The 12,433-nt window shown below is 42.9% G+C and overlaps 1 protein-coding gene and 1 long non-coding RNA gene across 2 annotated transcripts; one reads left to right on the top strand and one right to left on the bottom strand.

Annotated features, from left to right (window-relative positions):
- Window positions 1-1,965: 1,965 nt before the first annotated feature.
- Window positions 1,966-4,875, top strand: LOC135606932 (S-adenosylmethionine decarboxylase proenzyme-like). Its single transcript, XM_065098318.1, has 3 exons — window positions 1,966-2,097; window positions 2,918-3,069; window positions 3,183-4,875. Exon 3 carries the CDS (start codon window positions 3,357-3,359, stop codon window positions 4,485-4,487), a length of 1,131 nt encoding a protein of 376 aa, XP_064954390.1. The 5' UTR covers window positions 1,966-2,097; window positions 2,918-3,069; window positions 3,183-3,356; the 3' UTR covers window positions 4,488-4,875.
- A 2,970-nt stretch (window positions 4,876-7,845) lies between these two features.
- LOC108952297 (uncharacterized) lies at window positions 7,846-10,601 on the bottom strand. The gene is made up of 3 exons (XR_010485019.1): window positions 9,678-10,601; window positions 8,547-9,586; window positions 7,846-8,456 (listed from the first exon to the last, which is right to left on the bottom strand). It is a non-coding gene; the product is annotated as an uncharacterized LOC108952297 (long non-coding RNA).
- Between the last annotated feature and the right edge of the window lie 1,832 nt (window positions 10,602-12,433).

Below are 12,433 nucleotides of genomic sequence, written 5' to 3'. Positions count from 1 at the left end.
GACTAAAACAGCAACTTTGCAGAAAGTTGGAACTTGCGTAGATTTGAATCCTTGGTTTCTTGAGCTGTCTCTATTCAGAGGTTTTGTCTCCCAAGTTTCAACCAGTGATCATATTTTCCTTCTAAAAGCTTGTGAGTTGTGCTTGGTGTTGGGACTAACAAAAAAGACGAAGAGAAATTGCTGAAAGTTAAGATAAATGATGCAGTTTGCTTGCTTTTCTAGAATCTAATGCAGCTTACATCACCATCACCATTCCTGTGTTTGGCAGAAGGCCACCATCTCTTGTGCTCAACGATCAGTTTAATCTGCAAGATTGGAGCTGGACAGATTCTACTTGTCAATTGGCTACCGATGAGAGAGAGAGAAAGAGAGAGAGAAGTCCAGCTCTAAAGTCCTTGTACATGAAAGCATTGCATGGTTAACCTCAGAGGATTGGCAAGAGAAGGTGTTTGTGTGTTGATCCGCGCAAAGTGATTCGCCCACGATCGACTAATCGCATGCTTTTGTTGTCAAAAGTATCAGAAAGGCAAAGTGGAGGAGAACAAAGCTAAGGTGAAGAAGAAGGCCAAGCACCTTCCTCTTCACTTTGCCATCTCCCTTTGCTGCACCTGTAAAAGTTAAAGATAAGCATGACCTTGGAATCATCTCCTTTTTTTGGGTGCTAAAACATGCTACTTTTTCCAACTTGAGATCTCTCTTATCAACCACTCTTGATGTGGAAGACCCACGATAAATACTTGATGTATGTCTAAGGAAGAAGAAGTCTTTGTTTACTTGTCTCTGCTTCTCACCATTTTCTTCTGTTGAGACTTTGTAGGTGCAGATAAAAGTTGGAACAGATCTTTGAACCATTAAAACTAGGAAGAATGGCTATGAGAATGTAATGGTGATAGAAGTCTAGGAAGCAACATCTCTCAAGATTATGGAGAGAGGATCATAGGAACTAGCATTGTTCTTTCTCAATATATTTGCTACCAGTGCATCATGTCACATGAAACAGGTGATGAAGTCTATTGCAGGAAAGTTCAGCAATGGTTTTCTCCATCATAAGCACCAAAACCTCACCACATCTCACTTACAAATCAACAAATGAAAGGGGCACCAAAACCTCAGTCAACAAAGTAGCATTGCAGATGAACCCAAGTTTGTCCACAACTATGAACAAATGGAAACATCAGTGTAGATCCTCCAAGAACAATAGAATAATCACACTGATTAGAGGAGAGTGGCTTTGTCACTAATTGGAAATGTTGGTGGACAGCATTTCTTTCTCCACTGCCAAATCCTCTGCAAGCAAAAGAATGAAACAGCTCACAGGTGACAAGAGAATCTATGCCTAACAGGTGACTAAATCTTCTCAGCTTGTGTGGGTTGTGATGGTTGTGTTCATGTGAGAGGAGGATGAACTCTTCCAGCATGCATTCATGAGAGAGGAAGAAGTGGTGATGATGAAGGATTGGTGGCAAAATGCTGCTCTGCTTTTGGTGTCAATTCCATGTTGTGATAGAAAACAACACCTTCAAATATTATGTTTATGTCTTTTAATTATTAAATAATATATAAAATATTAGTTATTTTTTAAAGATATCATTTGACTAAACCGATAAATCTTTAAAGATATCATTTAACTTAACAGATAAAAACTTAGATTGATTGTTTGATGGTAACCACAAATTGTGTTCATCAATTAGCCATTGCCAAAAAAACTTTATATTAATTTCTATAAATCTTTAATAACTGTGATAGAAATAATAATATAATGGTTGAAATTTTCTTCTCAGAAAACAGAGAAGATGATTAGCCGATTAGATGGGGCCCACAAAGAATTGCCAGTGGATTCTTCGCTTGAATAGGAGAGTTAGAAGGACCGTGCCTCGTTCGTTACACCGGATCCGACTAAAGGATCGGGAAGTCTCCCGTCGTTCGCGGATTCCCTCTGCGCCCTATATAAAGGCCGTGCTCGTTCTCGTTCCTCGCCGCGTCCGTCTCTTCGGCTCGTCGTCGGCCCTCGTATCGTCCGCTAGGGTTTCGCGCATCCTTCTTGTTCTCTTCATCGCCTCGGCCGTTTGATTTGCTGATCCTGTCGGCTTCGATTGCGTAAGCTTTTCCTCTACTCCATCTCTGTCTTATCGTAAATATTATGCTTTGGTTTCTTGATATGTTATGATCATCACAAAATTTGCTTCGCCTGACGTTGTGTTGCCAAGCGGCCATCTTTTGTCTTTCGCCGTCTCTTTGTGCTCTGCTTTGAGGATATAACATTGGATTTGTTTCGTGGGGTGCTTTCTGATGGTAGATAAGAGAATCGTTGGTCCCTGATATGATTTAGCCTGTGTGATTATCAAGTAATTGTTGGCCGTCATGTATCGCGTTGTGTCAGCTGTAGTTACTACTCTTATGTCTCAGGGTATGATCTGCTATTTCTAGTCGCGTTTCCTGTTTACTTTTGTGACTTTCTTTTTCCCTGATTTGATTTGCATTAAGGTGGATCTTTTTGTGTGTTGTTGTCTTGTAACCTTTATTTCTGTACAGATCTTTTTATTTCTGTTTTTTCCTCAATGAATTATCCTGTAGTTTAGAGAATATGTTGTTTTAATCTTTATGTTCTTATTTATTTCTCCCATTGATTTGTAATGTAGTCATCTTTCAGCCTTTCCTCTTCCAAAAAATGCAGCCTTTTCAGTTCTTCTTGTATCCTTTTACAGCTTTTTGTTCTAAGTTATGTTCTCATGGTAATAATTGCTCCTGTTTTTGCTCATGTTGTTAGAAAGCCATATCCATTGTCTAAATTTCTTTGTGGGTCTTAGAAGAATGTCTCTTCTGCCTTGTTGACGAACTTGGACTTTATGTTGTCCATAATCTTGAAGACAAGGTGGTTGTTATGATTAACATGTTCTTCCATTGTTGCTTGCTGCAGGAGGTGCGAATGTTTTAATGGAATTTAAATCTGGGAAGAAGCAGTCTAGTAGTAGTAGCTCATTACAGTACGAAGTTCCCCTTGACTACACTGTTGAAGACGTTCGACCACACGGCGGAATCAGGAAGTTTCAGTCTGCTACATACTCCAACGTAAGAACCAAATTCTAACTATGGTTATCTTCATTTAGAATGTGGATATTAGTTTTGTTGTATGCATATGGTGTATTGATTGTTAATTTTTATCAATTTTCAATCTTTTTCAGTGTGTGAGGAAGCCATCCTGAGAGTCCTTCCGATGCTGCTTTCTTCTGTAGAGTAGGATTTCCTGTGCTTCGTTTCTGCTTTTAGACAATCTCAGCCTACCGTCTCTCAAATACTCCTTTGACCTCCCACTCCCTTTTTCCTGTCACCACGCTCACCTGTTCTTGCTTGATTCGATGGCACTCTCACTGGTCGATTCTCCAAATTCTCTCCTAGCCTCACCGATCGGTTTTGAAGGATATGAGAAGCGCCTGGAGATCACTTTCTCAGAGCCATCTATTTTTTTGGACCCCCATGGATGGGGGCTGCGTGCCCTTTCACGGCCACAGATTGACTCCATTCTGGATCTGGCACGATGTACCATTGTTTCTCAGCTCTCGAACAATGTCTTCGATTCATATGTTCTCTCTGAGTCAAGCCTGTTTATTTACCCCTATAAGTTAATCCTCAAAACTTGCGGGACTACAAAGCTCCTTCTGTCCATCCCTAGAATTCTTGAACTTGCCGCAGAGCTTTCGCTATCTATTCTGTCTGCAAGGTACTCCCGTGGGACCTTTATTTTTCCTGGTGCACAGCAGTCTCCCCACCGGAGCTTCTCCGAGGAAGTCGTTGTGCTCAATCAGTTCTTCGGTAGCCTCAAGTCAAGTGGTAATGCGTATGTGCTTGGTGGTTCAACAAATGCAAATCGCAAATGGCATATATACTATGCTACTGAGAAACCTGAGCTGCCGATGGTGACACTCGAGATGTGCATGACCGGATTGAACACTGATCAGGCGTTAATATTCTATAAGAATTCAGCGGAATGCCATAGTTCTTCCGCCAAGAAGATGACTGAGATATCTGGGATCTCTAATATTATTCCTGAGATGGAGATATGCGACTTTGAGTTCGAGCCCTGTGGCTATTCCATGAATGGGATTCATGGCCCGGCTCTCTCTACTATCCATGTGACACCTGAGAAGGGTTTCAGCTATGCCAGTTATGAAGCAATGGGGTTTAATTCTCTCACCTTGGTGTATCAGGACTTAGTTGAGAGGGTCCTTAGGTGCTTTGGCCCTTCAGAGTTCTCTGTTGCAGTTACTATCTTAGGTGACCGTGGACTAGCAGGCACTTGGGCTGAGAAGATACATCTTGATGGTTACACCTGCAAAGATAGAGTGGATCAAGAGCTACCAGGTGGTGGGCTGTCGATATACCAGATGTTTGCTGCTTCTGCTGTGACTGCGGTGTCACCAAGATCCACCCTGCCTTACTGGGAAGGCAAATATGTGGATAGGACTGCGAAAGATCATGCTAAAGGATGATGCTTTTAAAGTGAAAAGGTAATGGAGAAATAAGAAGAGTTTATGAGAGGACGATATTATTTGTAAAGTTGGCCATGCTTTAAGGGGTTCTAGTGTTTTGTGTTTCCTTTTAGCTTGTTTGGTCAAGAAGATGGCGAAAGCATAGGTATTTGCCTACACAATGATCTGAGTCTTTGCCTTGCATTGAAGTAATATGTATGTGTAGGAACACTAGTGTCAAGCATAAGCTCTAGGTGGCTTGCTGTGTCTGCCACAATGAGCAGCATTTTCATAGACTGAATATTTGTTCTGGTGTTGTTTGGTCATCCAGAAGTTTGCAACTTGCATTAGATTGTGCCTTGGGTAACTGCGACTTGAATGACAATGCCACATGCAGTGACTTCTGATTGATGAATTGTTCAAGTACTATTTCGGGGTATGGAAATCAATATGCTACTTTAATCATGTTGTGGGCAATTCTTTGTACACACAAATCGTGAAGAAGTCTGGTTTTTATAGGAATCAGATGTCAGAAAATGGTTGTGTTTGCTGATGCTCGTTGTCTATAATGCTACTTGATGCTTGGTTATTCTGGGGAATACAATGTTAATCTTTTCTGTTCTTTGCTGGCTGATATAGTTTCACCTAAGCTGTTCTGCAGTTCATTGCTTCAGTTTTTGTGAGTCAAGATAAACAAACTTTTCAACTTATGGAAGGGTTATACGAGTCTTCTGTGCTATGTGGTTCATATCAAATCATATTACATGGGTTCGGTGAGCCACTCAATGATACCCAGTGGATTATTTTGCTTATCAAGTCTTCCATCTTCGTATTGTTTTGTTACCATGGAATTACTGCTGTAAGGTGACACACTAGTGCCGGAAAGCATTTTTGAAGGTTGTTTTGAACAATCTAAAAGCAGCATCAATCAGGTGACATATTTTTATTCTTCTTGTTGGTCATCACATAAAAAGTATTGCTTAAGAAGAAGATTAGTTTTTATTTATGTGATCCTTTAGTTGACTGAGTTCCAATTTGTTCAGGAAGAGGTTTGTTTACCATTATTATATAGAATTTGTTTTAAAGCTTATTCAGAATTTTTTCTAGATGTAATCATGGTTATAATTGGAGTGATTATAATTGTTAATAGTATTAAAAATCATTTAGTGATGCTGCTGCTGCTGATTGTTTCATTTTTTTTGGGTGCTTGTGATGTAAAATTCTTATTCATGATGGATAAATTTCTAGAAATCCTACTTTAACATGAGTAGGCAAATTCTTATTACTTGAGTAGCTTTCTTCTTTATTCTGGTCCAGCTTCTAAAGCAAAAAGTTTTCAATGAAATTAGCTACTGTGTAGGAGGTATATATTCCTATTCTCTTGTTTGCTTGCATTAAATAAGACATCCCATGTTATAATAGATCATGAAGGCACACAGTTTAAATTTTCTGAGTCTTTGTTATTATGAATACTTTCCTGTATTGCTTGCATGTTTTTCTGGGTTAATAATGCTTATTCCACTGAGATGGAAATTAATCTTTTAATTTTTTTTTCTATTTTTGTGGAAGCTGTAACTCACATATATAGTTTGCTTTTCTTGTCTCAAATTGGATGGTTAGAGGTCCCAGTTCCACAATATTCATGCACATGTTGCATAGGATGCATTGCAAACACTGAAGTTCCAAATTATTTCTATGTTGCTACAACTGATTATGTCAACCTATTAAACACTACTTAAGGTATAGTTTATTTTGGGTTCATTTTATAGCAGGATGGGTTAATATTTTGGTCTCCAAGTAGAAAATTATTATTTAATGCCAGCAATTAATGATGACATTTTGACATCTTTAAGCTGGATGGCTCTTCAACAAAGAGATTCTTATGAGAAAAAAAGTGATAGTAAGCTTAGCTTCTTGATGGTGGTGGTTAACAAAGTAAACCATTGAGACAAAAGCCTGTGATAGTAAACTTTTGGTGAATTCTTAGAGTATACTTTATTACTTTCCAAGGCTAAATTGGTTTTCAATGGGGTGGTGGCTACATCTGTAAGAACTTCCCTTGTAAAGAATGTCTCTTCAAATCTGTGTTGAGATTGGTATCTATGCTTTTTAGAAGAGACACTTGTGGCATGATAAAGAGCTGCAAGTTTGAACATGAGCACCTTTGATGTTGTTAGATATGATGGGAATGTAAGGCCAACATTTTCATGATAGAATACAAGAGCATGAACTGGTATTTGAACAGTTAGCTTCAGATACAATAATGCATCCATGATGCATGATGCTCATCATCATCCCATTTTGAGATCTACACCCAAGTTGCATAGACAAGGGGGAATTACAACCCCTTGCATATTATTTTGAAGAGAGAACTTAGCATATGATTATTATTTGCTTAGCTATGCTATGAAACTTGACAAAATCATTCTGTGCCTACCTAGATTGCTGTCATCCAAGGCAAGGGAAAAGAGAAACCTGAAACTATTGTGAATGAGCAATGGTTTGCAGCACCACTGTTGCTGATTCATTTCATCAATCTGCCTCTTGAAACACTCACACTGTGGCACCTGCTAGTGCTACAGAAGAGAGAACATATGACAGTAGAACATGCATCATTCTTCTTCTTGAATGGCCCACAATTGGTCTCATATTTCCTTTGAGGGCTACAATGTCAATTGGATAGCTTATTTAATGGCCACAATGCAACTTGGGAATGCCTATACTTGTATTCAAGTGAATTCAAACCCATTTTGTGCAGCAGAGTAAGTCTCACACTGCACTGATTTCCATCCACATAGCTCTTGCAACTTTTTTCTAGCAAACAGTGGGCAGACATTACAATAGCAGCTGCTGTCACTACTGCCATGGTGACCAGTGTCTTAAAGTCTGTACTTACTGCACACACCTCATGCATTCAAAGGGTAAGAGGAAACACCCAATTAATTGCATTGCAGACTAAACCATGCCATTCTTCTCAGACCATTTGCAGTAGTAGAGCAAATGGCTAGAGAGATTGATCAACATAGAGAAGGCAGTTCCCAGAGGACTGCTGCTTTCTGCTCTATCCCCAGGGGCTAAAGCCCACAGCTCACAAGAAAGAGAGCAGAAGCAGAGAAGAGAAGTTTGTCCAGTAGCCCCCTACTACAAATGTGGCAGCTGACACGAGGGTGGTTTGGGTGACAAAAGATGCAAACACAGGATGAGCCTAAGAGAGAGAGAGAGAGAGAGAGAGAGAGAGAGAGAGAGAGAGAGAGATTGGTGTCCCCTTTCACCACCTTGTGGTGTGCTTGAGATACACATGGATAACATAGGCAGCAATGTGGGTCTAAAATATTTTTGCTAATGTTAGCCAACCAGAGCATCCAATCAACAAGGGACAAAGAGAAAGAAACCAAACAAAACATCCCACAATACAAAAGGGGAGAAGATGTGGGAAAGGAGGGGGTGGCATGATGACCATGATGCTGCCAAGCGAGACAACCCAGGCCAACCATCCACTGTCCCATCCCCTTCTTTCCACCACCACCACCACCACCAGTAGCAGCAGCAGCAGCAGCAAAGGAGAAGACAATGTTACAGGATTTGGCGACGGAAACAAGAGGCGATTACAGAACCAAATGTTGGTAATGTGAGCAAGAGTAGCCAAAAGAAACAAAGAAGAAGAAGAAGAAGACGAAAGAAGAGTGATTGAGCCGCTTATGCCAATATCACAGAACCCATGAACGAACTCACGAACCTCAAAACAGGGGAGCATTGTCCGCACTTTGGGCATCCTCACCTTCGTCTTCATCTGCACTGTCGTGAGACCTCCCCTCACCCGTCCACCGCACGATGGCTGCCCTGGCGGCCACTTGCACCATTTCCATCTCTTTCCTTCCTCCTCAGTTGGCAGACCAACGAATCCTCTAACGAAGCACTGCTGCTTTGCTTAGCTTAGCTTAGCTTTCTTCCGGCCACTTTCTTCCTTCTCCTTCACCTTCACCCTCCTCTCTATAAGAAGATACGACAGAAGAGAAGAGAGGTGTTAGAGCAAGCACTAAATCCATGTACCGTTCGTTTTGCACTGCCTCGGGTGCTCACCATGCCGGCGCTTTAATAATAATGCCTTTGCCTCGTCCTCTCCTTCCGCCCAGAAAGAAAAGAGTGTCTGAGGAAGACAACAACTCGCTCTCATCTCTCCTCCACTTTCTCTTCCTACTTTATATACATACAAAACCCAGCACAACACGCCCGACCCTGTTACAGTTCAACTCTCGAAATGACTATAAAGCCCTCGACCTTCTTAAGACATGACTCGAGATCGAGGGCCAGTTTGGGAACTCCGGGCTGAAGGAGACGTACTTCCCCCCGGCTTTCACGTATGTCTCCCACCCCTCCCCTCCTCTCTCTCTCTCTCTCTCTCTCGTTCGCTGCCACAGCGGCAGCCAAAGCCCACCTACTCGCTCACTGAGCTTTCAGAGGAATGGAAATGCGATGGGCGGCTTATCCATCCATCAGCTCTCCTTTTCGCCATTCAAGACGGGGTAGAGCGAGCAGTTATTGGCCTCATTTATTTCCGCTGCACTCCTTCCCTGGCTGCCTGATGCATCGTAGAAGCGTTCAACGTTATCGATCAGAGCACAACAGTAGAGAGAGAGAGAGAGAGAGAGAGAGAGAGAGAGAGAGAGAGAGAGAGAGAGAGAGAGGTGGTGTAGCTGCAGCTGCAGCTGCCTACGCCCACCCATGTGCGTGTGGGCAGGCGACCACAAGGCAACAAGACGACCACGAGATCTCCACCCGCGGGGACCACCGGCGCGACGTGGGGGAATGGCTAGATGACCACCCCCTCCTCCCTCAGATATGGCGAGGAGCCTTTGGTGTGCAACGGAAGCACGGGCACGCCATGGTCGGACCACCCTCCCGCGTACTAAATTACTGCAGCGGTCTCGGTGAGTACCCCCGTAGTAAAACTATTCCCCTAAGGAAAAGAAAGAAGTGGTTGATGGGAGCTTGGAATCGAGCTTCGAGGAAAGGGAGGAAGAGAGCAGCTGCAGGACGCCATTGTCTTCTACAAGGAAATGAGATGGCTACGTGGAGGACCAGACATGGAATGTCTGGAGATACAGCCAAGCTTGCCAATTCTGTCATATACACTAATCATCAGCTTCGAGATAAAGATAACAAAGACGAAGGGAGAGAGAGAGAGAGAGAGAGATTTGAATGGCGATCGACCTTTATGGTTTTGGGCAGATCTGACGGTGTCTGAGCTCCGTCGCTTTCCATGAGATCTCTTGAGATCTACTTCCTCTGTTAAACCTGTTTCTTCCTATCTCTACGAGCAATCATACTGCACGCATGCAGGCAGAGTTACTCAGTCCCTGAGACGAGAAGCTAATGGAGCTGTTATCGCAGCTAAGTGGTACTCATTAGCATCCCCAAACCTTACATTCTTCTTCTTCTTCTTCTTCTCATTGTCCTTCGTCCTTTCCACCTTCTCTCGTTCATGGAAGAAGCCCATCATTCACTGGTCCTTGCAGAGAAGTAAACCGGCCAAAACAACCAGAGAAATTTACCCTGCATGCATCATCGAGGGATTCGTTGTCGAGGGGGGTTGAGATCACACAGCGTTGCTGGTCCTCCGCGGTCCCACTCTTCTTGTCCTTGTTCTTTGACCGCTTTGACCGCTCACCTTCGTGTGTACGCCTACTTCCTGAGGAGCAGTCGGATGAGGAGGAAGAGGTGGCCATGGTTAGTGCCTTCCACGTGCTGTCCAAGGTTGGGGATGCATGAATCGATGGAGAGCAGCTGCATCGGGCAGTCGATGAACTGTTGGCTACAGGCGGGCGACCTGCTGTTGCTCCATCTCTCCACTTGCAGTGCGGTGCAGCGGGAGGCGGGGGGGGGGGGGAGCCCGCTGATCCCAGCTCCGAGGCTTGACTCCCATGTCGGTTTCTGGCCACAGCCTGCTTGGTGCTGCTCGGATTAATCCAAGAAGAATGTTACCCATCAAAAACCATAAGTATGCCAAGATCAAGGCATTTTCATGAATCATTTGCAGAACCAGTAGACATCAATCAGAGTTTCTGTAGTCACTGGTGCATTTATACAACTCGACATATACCAGAAACTAATACAAAATTACTTTATTAACTTGGATTAATAGCTCTCACCAACAACAACGGAGAAAGTGACAAGACATTATTTGCTGTTGGAAGAGGAAACAGTAGTACATGGTGGAGCAGAGGTCAGCCATTTTGGGAGCTAAGGCAAAGGGAGAGAGGAACGATGAGCAATAATGGAGTTGAGGACGAGAGAGAGAGAGAGAGAGAGAGAGAGAGAGAGCTTATCTAACACTAGTACTCCCCATTACAGCACCTAATATTAAAAGGATGCTCCATCCAGACATGAGATTTGCTGATAGATCTGTTCTTCAAACCAAAAAAGAAAAGAGAAAGAGAGAGAGAGAGAGAGAGGGATCTGATGGCAGATCCTTGTCCAGCTCCTGACAAAATTTTGTCAAGATCCTGAGGGGAAAGGCCATTCAACCCTAAACTAACCATCACTGTCATCGAAGTAAGCATACCATAATTGAAGCCATCAGTGGCTGCATCTTTCTCTCCATCTTCTTCCCCCTACTTTTTCGATTAATAATGGCATTATAACATTACTTTGTGGGCGACGCGCCGTTCCCATTGAATAACATCTCCACTCATGCCTTTCCCTCTCTCTCTCTCTCTCTTCGGTCACTGCCCTACTCAAATATACTAACTAAGCAATGTGTGCTTTAGACTTGCATTCCCTCTCGGACTGGAGCATCTGCTAACTCGGTTGCTTGGATTCATTGCCGCCCATTGTTGAGTGCACGTGAAGCAGTGGCAAGAGATGCGTTTGGTTCTTCTTTATGCCCCTTTGCCGAGCTTGGAATCCTCGGGCACTTGGCTTGATGTGTTGGCTGCTCTGCTCATGTTGCAGCCATGAGCCATGGCTTCTCCTTCTACATCAGCACACGTTATCTGAGGGGCAAACTGTTGGGAGATCTCAAATGGCCACACGAATCTTTGGGAGTGTTTGGATGTGGGACAGCTCGTGCCATTTCATCAGGTCGTTATTTGGATTGGTGGCTTCCTTCCATCCCATGCACGTGGGACAAGGAATGAAAAGGAGAGGAGAATGTGGAGTAAAAGCTGCAACCAGAGGACCTGCTTCCTCTCTTTATTCATATTCCTTTTCCTTCTCTTCTTTCTTTGTCATGGCAGCCCAGTGCCTGCAAGCAGACAGTCTTGTAGGGTTCATGGTTTCTGTGCTATGGCACACCCACGACTGTACTCTGATTCCTTGGATCATTGCTTTGCGCACATGATTGGCTCCTTTGTTGGTTGTTGAATGTTGAACACTGTGATGACAGGAGTTCAACAAGAACTCCAATTTGTGTTGTCTTCTCTAATGAGGAGGTCAGGAACTAAAAGCACTGTAATCACACAACCATACCAAATTTCTAAGCAGACTGGATCGCTACTCTCCACTGACACACACCACTCATCAACGAACCAGTGGAGATTCATTGGAGGGCAGAGATAGGTTCAGATTGAGACCTTTTGAAATGAAAAAGGAGAACCAACTTTTTTGTCTATTAGTTCAGCATAGATTGTCATTTAGCACTTGTTTCATGCAAGTGTAGCTCCATTCTCGAGTATCTGAGCGAAGAAGAAGCCAATGGTTGTACAGAATACATGATAAACCAGGGGAATGTCTTCTAACTTTTCGAATGACAATGCCATCTTTTACTTTCATCTCTCTCTCTCTCTGATTTGAATCTGAAAGAAACATGGAACATTTTTTGGTGATTCTTGAAACTAAAATTAAGCAAGCACAGTTCTAAAAAGAGGGTGCCAAAATCTGTATATGATTTTGCTGCTACTTGATTTGTTGCAGCAGAACATCATCATCATCATCAACTACTTGCCTCGGGAAATCTCTTAATCATGACA

This window comes from Musa acuminata, chromosome BXJ2-3 (genome assembly GCF_036884655.1).
Source record: "Musa acuminata AAA Group cultivar baxijiao chromosome BXJ2-3, Cavendish_Baxijiao_AAA, whole genome shotgun sequence".
Taxonomy (NCBI): domain Eukaryota; kingdom Viridiplantae; phylum Streptophyta; class Magnoliopsida; order Zingiberales; family Musaceae; genus Musa; species Musa acuminata.
The sequence above is the reverse complement of the archived record's forward strand: the minus strand, read 5'-3'. Positions and strand labels throughout refer to the sequence as shown.

What these genes read in the sequence shown, in the direction of transcription:
- LOC135606932 (XM_065098318.1), top strand. Translation starts at nt 3,357, where the DNA reads ATGGCACTCTCACTGGTCGATTCTCCAAATTCTCTCCTAGCCTCACCG.